General features: G+C 36.1%; 1 protein-coding gene across 1 annotated transcript in view; it reads right to left on the bottom strand.

Moving 5' to 3' along the window:
- Positions 1-18,879, bottom strand: part of GABRA4 (gamma-aminobutyric acid type A receptor subunit alpha4) — a 66,863-nt gene that overhangs the window by 22,968 nt on the left and 25,016 nt on the right. The window contains exon 8 of the mRNA XM_010962598.3: positions 16,391-16,650. Within this exon, the coding sequence (XP_010960900.1) occupies positions 16,391-16,650 (260 nt within the window). The remainder of the gene's footprint in view (positions 1-16,390; positions 16,651-18,879) is intronic.

Genomic DNA, 18,879 nt, shown 5'->3' with positions numbered 1-18,879 from the left:
CAATCATTTTAACACTCTTTCACGGGTTTGGAGGTTGACCAGACTCAGCGAGGCAGCCCTCATTCATTCAGCATCTCTCATGAGGTTTCAGCCAAAGCAGCTGGTATGTGACACCCCTCTCACATATCTGGCCACTGACACTGGGACTGCCAGCCGGAATAGCCTACCTGTGGTCTCTCCACATGGCCTGGGCTTCCTTACAGCATGATGGCTGGCTCCAAGAATGCACTCCTGAGACAGACAGCCTCACAGCCATAAAGCACCACTTCTACTGTGGTGACAAGTCCACCCACGGTCAAGAGTGAGGGATCACAGACTCCCCAACACACTGTAAGAAATGCATGTGGAATGGCCAGTGGCAGGGGTTTCTTTTCGAGCCATCTTAAAAGATGTTTTCGGGCAGAACACAATTTTTGCAATACCCATTAACGTCTCAAAAAGCCTCAGAATCAGTCTTCACAGGCTCTTTTTGTCTGTTTGGTGGAGTAATTAGGGAGGGAACAGTTAAAATGATCAGTCTAAAAAGAGGGATGGAGCAACTTTTAATGTCAGCTTGATGAATTGTGAAAAAAATCCTGAACATTGAAAATAAAATTTGGAATGAGTTTCTGATTAATTTTTTTACCCTTAACAGAGTTTCTTTTTACTTATGCACTATCAACTTGCAAAGCAGTTGGGTATCATAAACACTAACTTTGCCTTAAAACTATATTGTGGCATTTTCACATTTGTTAGCACCACATAGTATTACCAAAAAAGTGTTTTTGCTTAATTTAGCTTTTTGGTTCTGTTAGTAACTGGATATACGGAGTTTCCTACATGCATCACAAGTCTACCTGCTCAGACTACATAGTGCATATGTGGAAATGGATGTACCAAATGAACTGTTATTACAAGGGGTAACATAGACCACTTGGATATATGTTCTTGTCATCTTAACTTCTCATCTACTGTCAACATACCAGGAGGCTTCTGGCTAATGTCTTTACCTTCTCAGTACTCCTTAAAATCGTTCTAATAGTGAACCTAGCTGGGCTTAGGCCATGAACAGATCCAGCTAATCTGAAATAGCCATAAGACTGCCACTCAACATCCAATTTGTACTTTAGCCATTAAAGGGATCACACGTGTTTATCCTTTGGAAATCTATCAAACTATTATCATAAATAAAGAGAACCTCAGCCAGAAAATGGAATATTAATGACGTGAAGAAAGAACACCACGGAGTAAACACAATAATCAGACTGTAGAAAGCATGCAAACTGAGGAAGCACATTAGGGTGAGCTAGTGAAAAAACAACAACAATTTCCATCTCATTGCTTGTCTTGCTGAGAGTGTATGATGGTGCTCACTCTACTGTGCTGGCAGATTGGCCTGGAATAAACATATGCAATGTTCATATTTAATGGAGCTACTGCTGAGCTGAACCACTCTAGAATGAACCAGGCTATATGACAGGGCAAAACCAGGTCTATTGGGAAGAATACCATAATCCCACATAACAGCCATGCTCTACCCAGAATATGACAGTTGGATTTGTACCTCTCTCTTCCCAGGACAAGTCCGGCATCTATTCTCATTCAGGCCAACACACGTGATGAAATTGTAGGATTCCCTCGATTAGTGCTTCTCAGAAAAAAACCCTAAAAACTGAAGTGCTTAGGTAATTCACAAAGCAGATCCCAGCAAGTGACACAGAAGAAAGGACATCTTAAATTTTAGTATTTCTCTTCTAACTTTTTATACTTCTGATGTCACCCTGTCTATTGTAGCTCCAAATTTTACATCTTTCTGTGTCTTTTTTTTTTCCAAAGTGAGGAGGACAGTCTGATAAAAATCCCTGAGAATAAAGCAACAGTAGCTAACTGTCTTACACTATGGAACAACTGGCCCCTACCTTGCACAAACAGTGAAGATTTGAGATTCTTTTCACTTCCCTGCTTTCTTCAATTTTATGTGTCTTGGAATGTAGACACTTTATAACGTTATGATTTCTAATACTGTCAGTGGCTAGTCCCACTTAATGGCTACAGAATGACTGGATAATAACCAGGAAGGTAATTGTAGCCAATAATTATCTCAAATTGTCTCATGAGATTCTGAAATCCCCTATGGATTGTAATTGTAAACTTTAACTTCATTTTAGCTTGCCTATTGCAGTTATATATATCTAGATTGCTACTTGCAAACATTTAACTTAAATACTCTAACAGATTTTCAATACTAGAGGAAGACTCATTTTACATAGCTCTATCATTAGGATAACAAACCACTCTTTTGGTCAGGCTAGAATACTTCTGTCCAGAACACATGTTTACTGGTAGGTCACGAGGACAATAAGCATAAACTTGGGTAGTTACAGGCAAAGTCAACCTCTCCATTACACATTGATTGAAAAAAAAATAATAGAAGTTTCTAATTTGCTAGAAACTTGAAGATAACATAGGAAAAAAAGTGCATTTTTCATTGAAAGAAATGATTTTTAAATCTCCCCAAATTCTATTGCATTGATGCTTTAATACACTTCTTTAAAGTACATATAGTAAGGAATCTGATAAAATTAATTTGGCTATGATGCAAATCCATTGCAAATGTGCAAAAATGAGTGATTTATAGAATTCTGAAAGATGAATGCAAAAAAATTCAATAAAGAAACACTATGGAAAATAAGAGAAAAAAGTCACATACTGAAACCTACCAAAAAAGAATTTTTTTTAAATAAAAAAAGAAAGAACAAACAGGATTCACCATATAACATCTCCTTCTATTTTTATGGATTGTTAATATAACTTTCTGTCAGCAGATCAAGTCCCCATTGACCATAATCTATTTCGGTCCCGAAATGTATTCTTGTTCTGCAGATAATAGGTAACCTCCTTGGCGCCATTTTTAGATCAGCCCGTTGGCAAACATTAAGCAGAAAGCATGTTAACATTTTTCAGGATCAGCCAAGGCTTTAGCAAAGTGGGTTTCTTGCTTGCAGAAGCAGCAATAGTGAGCTAGGCACTGGAGAAAGAGCCTGTTGAAGCTCCTTATCTGTACAAGCCCCAACGGCTTCAAGTCAAAATAAAATAAGCAAACCAAGAAAACAATCCTACTGAGAGCATTAAGATGCCGTAGAGGAAATGCCCCCATCAGCCTCAGGCATGCTGAGTACAGCTCCACGGTTGTGACATTCTCAGCTCCAAACTCAATCTTTGTCTTGAAAACAAATAAATAAACTAATAAATTTTAAGATGCCAATCACTATAATCCCTGGCAAAATGTCTTCCTAATTACCTGTTCTGCTGTCAAAAAGAGGCAGTTGATAAAGTAAATCACAAGTCAGATCTTGGCCTCATCTTCACTTCAAAAGACTATTTTTGACTTTCTAAAAATCATTTTTAACCAGCAAAAATAGTATTTGTTTATGGTTCAACCAAATGAAACCTGGCTTTTCTCCAAACAAATCACAGGCTCATTTCTTCACAGAAGGGGCAGCTGGTGAAGGTCAAGTGCCCAGCTGTCCACTCATCGCTGCTGTCCACGTTAGCTCAGAATCTGCTCCGAGACTCTGACTACCACTTTTCAAGCTCCCTGAGGCCTCTTTTTTTCACCTTCCAAGCAGGATGCCCTCCCCAGAGCTTCTCCATTCAAACTGGTTCTCAGAAGGGTATTGGTTAGATCTTCACACACAACCAGAGAGCATTTCCTTGTTTTCTCGGGACAGCCTAAAGAGCAGAGTTGAGCAAGGCTCCCATCACGCACCTAGTAGCCCATCTACAATAGGACACAGAGATGACCCAGACAACAAAACTAAGAGTCAAAGTCACAGGCAATGAAAGGGCAGAACAGCAGTTCCTTCCAAGGGGAAGTTCCAAAGAAACCAGGTAGTTTCAGGTCAGGGAAAGTGCTATGCAGATTTCCTTCAGCAATCCCAAAGCTCTGCGTAGGTCTCAAAAATTAAAACAAAACAAAGCAAAACAACAGTGTTGGAATGGGTTTATGGGAGTTTTCTCCATGACTGTTGTCATCTAGGACTTCTCTTTCCTGCCATTATTAGTCGTAGTAATACTTTGCAGAGGCCGTATTGAATTCAATCTTTCATTCATTGATTCAGTCAACAAATATCAGAAGGGCATTTACTGGGTGCCAGGTTCTGTGTTAAGCATTTGTCTTATAGTTTGTATTCTTTGAATGCTTTCTTTTTTTAAAAAAAAATCCATTTAATAGACTAATCCCAGATGTTCACAAGTGTTCATAGTTTGTTAAACTAGAGACAACAGTACACTCATTTTGTATATGAAGAGTTGACTTTCCGCTCTTTGGATACAGACTTCTCACCACTTTTTGCCAAGCCCTCTTTGGAAATATCAATCCTCAAGTGCCAATGACCTGGTCAGAGGAAAAGTGTAGATATGCTAAATGGTGGGGGTCCTTCTTACTCCATATCTCCTCCCTTTACCTAATATTTTCAAGGTACAATTTTTTTTACTTCCAAGGGACCCCTGGATATCCACGTTAAAGTGATTGGACTTAGAAAAAAACTTTTTAGGGAGGCAAAAATAGAAAGTGTTTTCAGGGAAACTAACCCCCCAACCTCATCTTCACACCCCCATTTCTCTTCCTTGAACCCCCTAAAGACGGACTTTTCTCTGACTCTGGAGCCTACAACTGTTTTCAATTAGCCAAGCACAAAGTAAGTAAAAGTAAGTCACGAAGTTTGTTTTAGGCAAACTACCCCACCCCCAAAAAAAGAGAGAGGTAAAATTCACTGGACTGCACTGTTAGGGAGCCACAGGACTGGAGAGAATACAGAAATGTCCATGCTAGTCATCTATATGAAGACTGTAGATTTAAAAAAATTAAAAGTCAAAGTTCACGAAAGAGCAAATGCAAGGAGAAAGAACAGATTCCTACAGAATAAGCAACAAGGATGTGAAAATTCAAGCTCACGAATAAAAGCAGCAAAAGAGACTCTGGGAAAGAATATGATGTATTATTCAAACAGAGAAGTCAGGCAGGGTAAGAATCTTGTGGAATCTGAGACACTAGAAAATATTAAAAAAAAACACATCTGAGTAGAAAGTGTCCTCTCCTAAAATTGACCAAAATACATAAGAATTCTCTTCTACCAAAGACATTTTTGATGCATAATATCCTCTAATTCATTTAAGTGAAATGACAGAAGTATTAACCGAACTGATGTTTCTTGAAACTTCTAAATCATCTGAGGCTGAGTGAAAAGCTGGAGATTTAGTGACGTATATTATGTCGTGGGAAAATTAGCCCCTCAAAATAGCAAATGAGAAATTGGCAGCTTAGCCAAATAAACCAGAAGGAATGAATAATCTTACTCAGTAGCTTAGGGAAGAGAACTTGCTGGAAAATGTAGCTAAATATTGATGGAATTTGTTTCAAGTGTCTGTATATTTTTGACTGAATTTTTCTTTCACTCCAAACGGAAGTGCTTGTCCACTCACATGGGTAACAAAGATAGAAAAAAAGATCAGCAAATTGATAGATATTTGAAATACCATTAAGAAAGAATCTTGATATTAAAATTTCAACAGGGGAAATGTATAGTCCTTCATATATTGCTATCCCTGACAGCTGAGCATCTAGCTCAGTTATATGAGGAATGAAATCAACCAGTAGGTGTTTCTTGAGCACCTGCTAGGTTCTTAGCAAATCTGTGCCAGACATGTTGGAGAAGTAATGGAGTAAATGGAGAAGTAATAAAAATTCCAACAACACCATAATAGTTTATTAATTATATAGCAACTCTAGAATGACCCTTAAGTTAGCCCATAAATATCACAAACAAAATTAATGATGTTTACAGTAATGAGCTGGCTCATTTCCTTGTTGCTGTCCTTCAGCTGCTGACCATCAATAAAATACACCTCCCTGCCAGGCTGAGTTCTCCCCCCAGCCCCTCCCAAAGTTCAGCACATTTCTTTACATTGTCTGTTGATCCCTACAGAATACCTATTCCTCTTGATCTTTTACATCAGTAAACTCTGTCACCTGACATAGTATGAATTCATTTAGGGGAAAAATCATCTTTTGAAATTCTTTAAAGTTTTCCTCACCACCCTTAAAGTGGAAATCTTTCAAATATATATTGTAAATAAATATTGTTAATTGACTATATTAATGCCTATAAGACAGGTGATTTCAAATCCCCAAATAAAAGTCATATTTTTAATACTTTTTAGATGTTTAAAATGTCAAAAAAGATGGAGAAACTATGGATTGGTCTACAGTTGAAATGACTGAGTTAAATCAATTGGTGATTCTTAACCTTGACAAAATCCACATATATTTTATTCAAAGCTAGAGATTTGGAAAACGTAACTGAGTATCTGTGACTTCGGCATCTATGTAAACTGAACTACCAGCTAACGGATAGCGCTTGTTTATAAATGGGATAGAGTTTCATGGTACAGCTTACACTTTCAACAATGGGAACATGAAAACAACCTTCAGATAAATGAAGAAAGGGGTAGAGAGTGAACGTGTGGGGGTAGGCACAGCTCAGGGTCAGCAGTGGTGGTGATAGGTAATAATCGAGGGGCGGCAACTTCTAGGGGTTGTACACCAGGACTTTGGAGCCAGACTATCTGGGTTTAAATCTTGGCTCCATTACTTAGCAGCTTGTTGAGTGGGCAATTAACTTAGACCTCTCTGTGCCTCAATTCCTCCTCTATAAAATAGGATGAAGATGGGACAGGATCGCTGTGGTAATTATATGAGTTAATATACATAAAATATTTTAAAATATTCCCTGGCGCATGGTAAACACAGGATCAGTTGATGCTTTTATTGCTGTTGGAACAATAAGGAGTTTTGCTGTATAGGTAAGCATAAAATAAATAACCTGAATATTTAATTTGACCAAACTCAGTGAACCTAAAAAGAACCACCCTCTCTTGAATCCATTCTTCCTAAAGTAACCATGTGTTAAAGAGCATAAAAGCAAAACTGGCATTAGTTATAGATAGTGGATGAGTTTGTAGTAACATAGATTTTTTTAATTAGAAGAGAATTTGGATATAATTTTGCTTAACTTCATCATCTAACAGACAGAGAAATCCAAACTCAAATATTGGGTTGTATGATCAAAACTACACTGGAAAACTGAGGGTAGATACAAAATCCTTTAATGCCCGTCTGTTTTCTCTAGGTGAGAAACAGCGCTGGGTATCCGAAAGCATCCAGAACACTTCACCAAGGCTCAGCTCCCTCGACCATAACACTATGTGTATGACAACATGACAACTCATCTCAGAGTTTATTGTGGACATTAGAGATAATATATATAAGGCAACTGGCACAATATGTGTATATATATATATATACACACACACACACATATATACATAAGGCAAATAGTAGATGCTCAATAAGTAACAATGACGATGACGATGATGATAGTGACACGTTATCTCCCCAAATTCTATGTACTATGTAACACACTTCATAGCCACTTCCTTTGCCATGATATTTGTAAACACAGAATACATGAAAATAAATGGATGAATTTACTATTTATCTGTATCTATATCACACACACACACACAATCCTATGCTGTATTATGCTTGGTTTACAAGATGTCTTACTACTTCCTTGAACAGTAGCTCATATATTTAGCCTTCCTGATGCAGCATTAAAATTATGGCATTTCCCCTTCTGGAGGAGAAAACAGCCTAAATTTTCAATTACGATGCTAATGTTGGCATTTTTTCTTCCCATGTGATGTTATTACCCATAATTACCAAGACATGCACAATCTGGCTTCAATAAGCTACTAAAAATGATTGCTTCTCCTCCCTTTGTCATTTTGAATGATATCCCTTACCTTGTCACTTTTTACATTTCAAAGGCTAATTCAAAGTCTCAGTTTAACTCTCTCTAATACTATTTATCATCACCCGCTCTACCTCTCCTTCACAGCGCCTGCCACATTTCTCATTATTTAATTATTTGAGATTAATGGTCGAATGTAGACCTCCCCACTACCTCCAGATTCACAGAGGGAGTATACAACGTATTCCAAGCCTACTGACACTTAATAGATATCCCATAAATACAGCCATAAATAGACTAGATTCCCAGTATGTAATTGGATATATTAACACATATTTCAGCAAATAGGTCTAAGGTAGCAGTGAATACTTAAGGGCAAGTTTTTACTCCTCTAAGCATGCTTGAATTACTCTAAAACCAGGACTCAGACTATACTTCCATATACTACATATAGTCACTCACAAGATTAATAGCCTGTCTCCTTCACTAGACTAAGTTCCTGGGTTTCATCTTCTTTGATTCCTCGGTGCCTTGTATGGTGACTGGGGCATAGTAGTTGCCTGGTAAACACTTATCAGATTACTGGCTGAGATTTGCTCTCTCGCCTTAGCAAACTGACAGTTTCTCATGAATCTGCACATGGCACGTAACAAAACTAACAGATGAAAATGAAAAACATGGCTGGAAATGAAACCTAATTCTGATATCCTTGACACTTAAATCAGACAGTTTAATAATTGTGCATTTCAACGATTACTCATTACCTAAAGAGCATTACTAACTACAGAACATTCCGCACTTAAAAAAGGTATGGCTTTGGGGAGGTACAATTTATATAAGATTTAAAGAATGTCATTAAATTACTGTCACAAATGCACCGAAATGTCAAGCAACTGACAGTACCACTTCATGTCCTTTTTCAAACTGCCAAGGAAAGAGATTTTAAACTAAGTTAAGAAATAAAAGAAATAAGAATAAATGGGAAGTGAAAGTTCTTTCCATGTTAGCTTAATCTATTTAAAGAACAGCATTTCTAAGAGGAATTTTGAGAATGATTGAAACAAAAATCTGAAACTAGCCTAGTTTGTACACCCTGTTGGAACGGAATGAAGCTTGTGTATTACCAACCACTGGAAACCATGGTATGTTACATTGATGTCACTCATGGGCACTAATGTCTGTGTAAGTGAGATGACTAAAATGATCAAAGGACAGCAATCTATGCTTTCCTCGTAATGTATAGCTGCACTTGTAGATTTACTGAAGCTTCCTGTTTTGCTTTCTTTTGTTTTCAAAGCATCCCGCTCAGTTCTCTGCTATCGTCCGCTAGCTAAGTCCAGCTGCTGACAAGTGTGTCTCAGAATGAGTATCTGCTGTTCTGTATCCTCACAGTGACCCGGCTCTAGCTGATTGCTTAACATCTGCCTAAAGTTCACATATGCTACAGTAAAAAAAAGAATTTTACACAAAAGAAAAATGTGTTTGAAAACTGGTGCTAAATATATTAGTTTCTAGATGCCCCACATTTCTCACTGTCCGATTCCTATGTTTGGTTCAATATAATAAACAACTGTAACTATTAAACACTTCACCATGTGCTGTATGGGAAAATAAAATGAAGCCATAATCAATTTTATTAAGGAATGCACTGTCTAACTAGGCAAATAGAGCAATCACATATTAAAAAATCTATGCAAAATACTTCAGGATATTATAAATGATAAATTATGTGATGCATACTTTAAATGTTGAAGATGCTTAAAGAAATAAAGGATAATAATAATCACAGAGAATCACTAATCATCAGAGAAATGCAAATCAAAATCACTATGAGATATCACCTCACACCTGTAGATGGCTATAGTCAAAAAGACCACAGATAACAAACGTCGGCGAGAATGTGGAGAAAAGGAGACCCTGCACACTGATGCTGAGAATGTAAACTGGTGTAGCCACTATGGAAAACAGTATGAAGGTTCCTCAAAAAACTGAAAATAAAACTACCATATGATCCAGCAATCCCTCTCTTGGGTATTTATCCAAAGAAAATGAAAACATTAATTTGAAAAGATACATGCACCCCAATGTTCACAGCAGCATTATCTACAATAGCCAAGACATCGGAGAAATCTCAGTGTCCGTCAAAATATGAATGGTTAAAGAAGATATGGCATACATATACATAATGGAATCCTACTCAGCCAGAAAAAAGAGTGACATTTTGCCATTTGATACAACACAAATGGATCTGGAGGATATTCTGCAGAGATTCCAATCTCTGTCTGAGTGAAATAAGTCAGGCAGGGAAAGACAAATACTGTGCATTATCGCTTCTATGTAGAATCTAAAAAATAAAGCAAACTGATGAAAATAGAACAGACCCACAAATACAGAGAACAAAGTAGTAGTTACCACTGGGGAGAGGGAAGGTAGAGCAGGAACAATAGGGGAAGGGGATTAAGAGGTACAAACTACTAGGTATAAAATAAATAAGCTACAAAGATATATTGTACAGCACAGGGAGTATAGCCAATATTTTATAATAACTTTAAATGGAATATAATCTATAGAATATTGAATCACCATTTGTACACATAGAACTAATACAATAATGAAAATCAATTATGTTATAACTTAAAAAATAGTCATGGCTATTATTTACTGGGTACTAAGCACTAATACTGTGTATTTTACACGTATGATGCAATTTAATCCTCACTATCAGCCTTTTGGGAGGATTCTATCACTACCCTGGTTTTGTAGATGCGGATTCTTGAGATCATGCGTTCAGTCAAAATGAACTTCTTGAGTTTAGTTAAAATGAGCTTCATGTGGGAAATAAGGTCAGAGTTCGACTTTGAAAAATAAATAGTAAAGAAGGAGATTCTCATGAGTGTGCTTGAATTATTGAATCCAAGGTGTATCTTAAATTATTTACATATTCTTTTTTAGATCATCTTTTTTGTAAAGACTCTAAGCAGAGCAAACAGCTCTTTAATTTTACAAATATCCTTGTAAGAATCTATGGACACCTTAAAATTGAGACATCTATGAAGAAGAGCTATACTGAAATGGAAATGGACAAAGAAATTAGGTAGATGGGAAAAGGGAAGGCACACAGTGGAAAAGGATGCACCCGTAATTTGAAAAAAGTAAGTAATCATTATCATGAGTTAGGAGAAATTGCCCCACTAATGGAAATGTCCCCCTACCTAAACTGGGACTAATTAGCTTCTTCATTAAACATACTTCACTGTTCCTCTTTATCCTAGTGAATGAGGCCACCACCATCCATACCATCCAGCTCTTTCTTCAATTCCTTCACCCAACATTTCTAATCAGTCATTCTGATATATATATATTTATATATATATATATATAAATTCTATATATATAATTTCTGTAAAAGTTCTTATTACTGGCACACAAAAAGCACTTGGAATATTTTGCTGTTGCTAGACATAGAAATATGAACAAAGACTGTTGGGCTCATTGTTGTATGTTTAATACATACATTCTAATATATACATATAAATTAAATACCATAAAAGAGAGTTTAAGAGAGCAAACTTTGCACTCAGACATAGCAGAATTAAGTTAAATGTTGGGTTTACCATTTTCTAGTTGTGTTATCTTGAATACATCGCTTAACAACTTCAAGCCTCAGTTTCTTCATCTATAAAATAGGTGCTGTGAGCTTAAAATTAAGGAGCACATGTAAAGCATATCATATAGTACCTGACACAATTTAAAAGTTCAAGTTTTGGTCCTTGTGTCATTGGATTTTTTTCACAAGCTACAACATGCACACATTAATGCATACTTTCTGACTGAACTAGGACTATAGAATATATTTTCAAGTAGTTTTTTAAAAATATGGTATTATTAAGAAATCTTCCCATTTTATTCTGTAGTTATTATTTTTCCAAACCATCCTATTAATCCAAATCACCTGCATGAGTGAGGGAGTCAGTACTCTAAGAAGCAGGAAGGGTGTGGAAGGACAGAACCAAAAGAATGGAGCTCAGCTAAGTCCTGGGAGGACAGAGGCAGAGGCAGAACTCTGGTGATGCTGAGCAGAAATAAAACTGCTGCCTGGCCTCCTGAGATGCCTAAAGACACACTCAGGCTGCCGGCAGCTGCTCTTAGAGTCTGCCAATCGGCCTTTTCTCCTTGCTTCATGAATATTCCATAAACCATAAGCTTTCTGATTCCCAAGGAATAAAAATGGTCACCGTAAACCTCTGCCAGGCCATTAACAGTCTATAGGTCACATATGGTGACAATGAATCAAACCACTAGTGACCTTACCCAAAGGACTGTTGAATTATTAAGTATTGTGCAGACGGAAGGCAATTTCAAATGAGGGGTTTAAATACATTTTAGACAAAGACAGCATCATTCAAATTAGCAAATAGCCATACTAGTTGGAACCCATATTAGAAGCAGCAAATTTCAGCTGTCTGATTAGACTTTCTGCTGAAACTCCAAATTTTACAAGATTATTAGAACATTTCCTTCCAATAACATGTTTAAACTTTTGTCTCGAACACACTTTTCCCCTTCATAATTTCCTTCCCCATATATATATATGTATTTTTTAGATCTTTTTTCTCTCTCTCTTCCTCAATTTAAATGTATTCTCAACCTTCAAGGTTGAACTTGATACTGAAACTATTCAAAGACAACTGACACTCCAAAGCCAGCTGTGTACTGGCAGCAATCTGTACTCACTGTCCTTGGAACATAAATATTCTTCCAGTAAACTGCTGTGGAGATCTAAGTTATAATACATATATAGGCATACACTGTAGAGGACAGGAAGCAAATGATGTATATTTTGACTAGATTTATTAAAAACTCCTTCCGAAGTCTTGAATACTATGACTCTATGCCCTTCACAAATTTCATCTTCTTGATCTTGGTTATGCCATTCGCACACAGCATGTGGCCCATGCTGCCAAGAGGTGTTCCTGAAACAGACTGGACTTAGCCAGCTGGATGTACTCAACCAAGCATTCGCCAGTGATGGCAACTGCTGTAGTCAAGAGGGATGCTTCAAGGAGCCAGTAGAAGATTGTTGGTCCTCATCCCACCCTTGAAAATTCTGCAGAATAGTTTTACACCAATTAAGCAGTCCTTTCAAGTATTCACAATATTAAGACATGAGTGCAAGGAGTCTCATCACTTAGCAAAAGTGAAAAGAGAACTACACCAACTCAGTATAAACAGAAAAAACTATATATATAAAATGTCTCTAAACCCAGCATCTCTGAGCAATCCTGGGGTTGGGAGGGGTAGTTAATAGCTACATGGAAGAGTTAGGATATTTTATAATTTCAACATTAATAGAAAATTATAAGTTAAAATATGTTGTTTTAAAACTTAAAGATAACCACTGGTTATATAATACGATGTATAGCTTCCAAAGTACATGAGAAAAGAAAGAATAAGGACAATTCAGCAATGAAATATATTACAAAAGTTAATATTAAGAAAGAATATAAAAATAATCAAACAGATTTCAAGGGGCTTTATAGGTTACCCAAAAAAAAGGTTATTTAATGATTAAATTCATAGAGTGACATGAAAGCAGAGCTGTTATGAATCTTTACATGTGGAATATCATAGCATCACAGTGCATAAAACAAAAATAGTTAAAATGCAAACAAAATAACACAATCTCATAATATTTGTGGGAGAATTTTTCACAACTTTCTTGGTATTTGAAAGATCAAGAAAACAAGAAGTGACTTATTGAGAGGGTAAAATAATAATGTTTTAAGTAAAATTAATTTAATAATGAATAATCAACACCTTCCAAATTACTGTCAAACATTTACAAGCTTTTAGCCCAACTCGGCACAATGGAAATATCAGCAACATTCAAAGCTGTATAGGTAACATTTCTGAACATAATATGATACAACTAAAAATACAATGAAGCTAAATTTAAACAAACAAAAACCCCATTTGGAAACTTGAATATTATCCTCCAAATAAGTCTTAGCTTGGAAAGCAAATAGCAGCATAATTGCAGAATATTTAGCAAATAATTATGATAACATATTAAAAGTTATGAATTATGGTCAAAGCTGTATGCAAAGAAAATCTTACTGCAATAAAGGAAACTTTATTATTAAATAAGAAACAGTGAAAATAAATTAATAAGAACCAAACTCAAGAAGCTAGAAAAAAGAGTAACAAAATTAAACTGCAGAAAGATGAAATTAAAATAAATCATAATGCAATAATTAGGGAAAAAACAGTAAAATAAATAAATCCAAGATGATTTTTTAAAAAGAACAGTAAATAGAATCCTTCTACCTAGTCCTTAACAAAACAAAGCAAAGCAAATGAAACAATAATAAAAGGCAGAAAGGGCATTAATTTACCTATGGGGAATGGGAAAGGGAATAAAACTGAGGATAATCAGTTTTTTAAACTAAAAATAGAATAGGAAATTCATTCTAATAGCTTTTGAAGATCTTAATGAAACTAATTCCTGTAGAAGGAAAGATAAGCTATCCAAACTTATTAAATGGAAGGACAATAATTTTCTTATCTGCTCACATGCTATTCTTAGAGAACCACTGCCCAGAGCCCTGTGGGAAGAGAGGTACAAACTGTAGGACCCTGTACAGTTCTTCCCTACCAGGGTACACACCTAACCTAATTTGTTCTACTGCCTTCTTCTCGGGAGGAGGTCCCTGACCACATGGATTCTGAACTGAATCCCACCCTGTCACAAGCCCCCAGCACTTCCTTCCCAATTTGGTGCTTCAGCTCTGTCACAGCACTATGGCCATCTAATACACCTAAGGGTTTTACTATTTATGTTTCTTTTAAAATTGTGTCTCCTTTGGCCTACATACGTAAATGTAAGCTCCATCGAGTAAGGTATCTGAGGGGCGGTGGGGGGGTAGTTTGTATACCCTTGATTCTCAGACTATAAAGTGTCTGGCCCATAGTTGGTACTAAATGTGTATTTGTTGAATAAATAAAAGAAAAAAGAATGCGTGCATGCATGCATGAATAAGTAAAGAGGTGGGTTATCACCAACAGAGAACAAAGCTGATGATTTATATACACTTTGTTTTGGGCACGTGCAGACAAAAGAAGTTTTAGACTACTATTTGTGGCAACTACAATAAGCTTCTGTATAAGTGACCACAGACACTTGATTCAAGAGAGAAGCTGAGTAGAGTGAGAAAAAGAGAAAAAAAGAGAGCAGAGTATCAGAGGAGGAGGAGGAGATGAGGGAGGAGGGGATGACTGTTTGCTTTCTCATTTTCATGATGATCTTGCTATTTTTGTACAACTGGTTCCATGAGGAAAAAGTCACTTTTAAATTTTTTTAATTGCAGAATCACTTACGTGCCCAGTGTAAATTGCAGTAGCTCTTACTAGGCATTCATATCCTTTTAGATCTGTCTCTTTAGGGTAAGAATTTTCAGTCTTGGATGGACATCACCTGCAACCATGGGTCTTCTTGTCTATTGGTTTTGTTTTCTTCTTCAATACAAAGCACAGGACCCACCCAGTCCCACAGGTTAGTTCTATTGTGGGGCCATGATAAGAATCACTGCTTTACTTTGTTCAATGAATGCCTCTCACATATATCTGGAGGGATCTCTAATTTGAAAAAGATGCATGCACCCCAGTGTTCACAGCAGCACCATTTACAATAGCCTAGATATGGAAGCAACCTAAGTGTCCATCTGCAGATACTTGGATTAAGAAGTTTTGGTATATATATTCCATATATAGTAGTATATGGAATACTACTCAACCAAAAAAAAGAATAAAATAATGCCATTTGCAGCAACATGGATAGACCTGGAGACTGTTATACTAAGTGAAATATGCCAGAGAAAGACAAATATATGGTATCACTTATATGTGGAACCTTAAAAAATGATATAAATGAACTTATTTACAAAACAGAAACAGACTCACAGACGTAGAAAAAAACTTATGGTTACCAGTGGGGGGAAGGGGGATTAGAGGGATGAAATGGGAGTTTGGGATTTGCAAATACTAACAACTATATATAAAATAGATAAACAACAAGGTTCTACTATATAGCACAGTGAAATATATTCAATACCTTGTAAATGCCTATATTGAAAAAGAATATGAAAAGGAGTGTATATATATATATATATATATATATGTAAAACTGAATCACTATGTTGTACACAACATTGTAAATTGACTACACTTCAATTAAAAAAAAATAATCAGTATAAGAAAAATTAAATAAAATGCCTTTCCAACCCACTCAAGGATATCCACAGGTTCTCTTAATAGCATATATAAGAGTTTACTCTTTTCTGTAAAAACATTTTAATTCTGAAAAGAACTTTCAAACAACTAGCTTTGTGTACATTTAGCTCATCCAGAGCTGTTTATTTTTTAAGTAATTAATCACAGTGTTAAAGCTTAAATTCACGATTATCCTTTTATATTTTTTCTGGATTTTTAAATGGCTTACGAATTGTTACCAGGATTTTCACCTTCTCAGTTCTTCCCCTGGCAATGAAAATTTGATCAATACTCTGAAACCTTAAACTAAAGCAGAGTAAGTCAAATACCTGCAGAGGTCCTTCTGGGCGCTTTCCTCTCAGCACTGGAGCAGTCGGAATTTCCTGGAGGGCTTTTGATGTCTTCTTTTTGGCTTTTTCCATTTGAACATTGGTAAAGTAGTTGACAGCAGCAAACTCAATAAGGGCCGAAAATACAAAAGCAAAGCAGACAGCTATGAACCAATCCATGGCAGTCGCATAGGATACTTTGGGCAAAGAATGCCGTGCACTGATGCTCAGTGTGGTCATGGTGAGGACTGTGGTTATTCCTTCAAAGCAAAAGAGCAAAGAGACAAAATACTTAGTGGTCACTTCTGTGCAAAAAAAAAAAAAAAACCAAAAACACACCAAACAAAAAGACCTGGAAGTTTGGCAGCATAGGGGTAACAAAGTTTATAATAACTCAAATCAAACATCAATCCTAGTGGTTCAGCGGAACTAGCACAGGCTTTGGAGTGAGAAAAGATACATGGTTCAAATCCCCAGCTCTTCTGATCACTGGTTCAGTGTGAGTTGGATTAAATCAAGAAAACTCACTGGCTTTCATTTTGATACCCACCAACTGGGTTTACTATGAAGGTTAAAAGTATGTAAGGCACCTAACATATATTGATATTAGTACCTGAGCCAATGTATCTGAGAAATTCAACACACACCTAACAGGAAGTGTGACTCACTGAAGCACTGATTCTCAACCAGGAGTGGGAAGACAGTAGCACTGAAATTCAAAGCATCAGAATTTCTGGGGTAGGCATGGCCCACTGCTACTGAGAATCACTGCCAGAAAAAGCACAAAATATGTATTTGTCCATATATATATATATATATATATATATATATATATATAAAATATTTACCCTAATATTATCTATTGAATTAAAACAATAAATTTACTAGTTTCAAATAGCTTAACAATTTATATAAAACAATAAAGGTATACTCCTGAGAAAAAAGATTTCTAGAGCGATTTGGCTTTAAAAATATTGAATATCTACCACTTATCAGTTTACCATCAGCAGGAAAAATATTTGCAACAATATAGAGGTACTTCTCTTTCAACAACAGGCTTCTGAAGCGTATCATCTCCAGAAAAGCCGCTTCCTCAGCTTGGAAAAAAGTCAGTCCCTATTCTCAATGGAAAAATTCCACTTCCCACTGAAACTATAAAGAAATGCATTATTTAAGGATGCTAATATTTGTACAGTTGTTCCTATCTGCATCTCTGTCCCTCTGTGTATCTAATCCATGTTATGTAGTTTAGCTTGGACATTTATATGGAGATTCACTATATCCACATAAACTTATTCTGTATAATGCGTAGGACATCTCCTGCACTGACACACAGGTGTTTGGGGATGATGACAATGACAACAATGATCATGATAAAAGCATAAACTATATATTCCAATCCATGCCAACCCCTAGCTGAAAGCCAAATAATACCTATTAAACTGAGGAGATAGTGCACCCCCTGCAATAATAAAGGAATAATAACACTTTGATTTAGGGAGAAATAATACTGTCTCCTCAACTCAGCACTTCATTACATTCTGCCCTGTATTGTTTCCTAGTGGTGCCATTTATCTGAGCTTTGTTCCCACAACTTGACTGAGCGTAGACCCCTTAAGGGCAGAAATGTCTGACGTTGCTTCAGGACGTACCACAGTATTTCACAGAGTGCCGAGCACATGATGAATGCACAGTAAATAAAGGTACATTTTTCCAGATCTTCACCAATCCATTTTCTTTCTAGTCCCTTCTGAATTGTCAATGTTTAAAACATGAAAAATTAGAGCATCTGCGTAGCTTATGAGCCATGGGTCTTACAAACATACTCCATAATCCATATAGAGAAAGAGAGTTGAGAATTTGGTTGTATTTTCTTTATAAACTGTGACATTTTTAATATTTTATTAGTCTAAACCAGATTTTAAAATGTGTTTATTTGGTCAAATATATAAATACCTAAATGCCAATGGAAATTCAATATTGTGAATTTATTGGACTTTGTTTCAGAAAGAGACTTTAGGGCTTCTGAGCCTCTATTTTGAATCTCAGGAAAATGGCACCATTCCCACGCTCATTGTGAGGTATGTGAAAAAACCCTGAGTTAGTTTTGAAAATTTTTAGCTACAAAATTTAAAGATATACCAAAGTTTTTCTTCTTATTCATAACAACTCAAGTTTAATGGCCTGTTAAGAATTCAAAAATGTCCAGAACTTTATTAGGTGTATTTCCTCTAATAGCATAGAAATGATGCTGAAAGCACTTGAAAATAAAATATGAACAGCGCAGTCTAAATAAGAATACTACTCAGAACTCAGAAAATTTTAGAGACCATAATGTGAAAACCAAAAAGGGAACTGAAACTCAAATATAAGCAACTTAAGATTCTCCATGTTGCTTTGAACATTTTTTTGGTAATAGAATGATTTCTCCTGAAGACCAAAATTAGTGGGTTTCCTCCTCTCCTGCAGTATGAGAAGAAATGCCTTTA

This window comes from Camelus bactrianus, chromosome 2, assembly GCF_048773025.1.
Source record: "Camelus bactrianus isolate YW-2024 breed Bactrian camel chromosome 2, ASM4877302v1, whole genome shotgun sequence".
Lineage (NCBI taxonomy): Eukaryota > Metazoa > Chordata > Mammalia > Artiodactyla > Camelidae > Camelus > Camelus bactrianus.
Note: the sequence above shows the minus strand (reverse complement) of the source record. Positions and strands in the feature narration are given on the sequence as shown.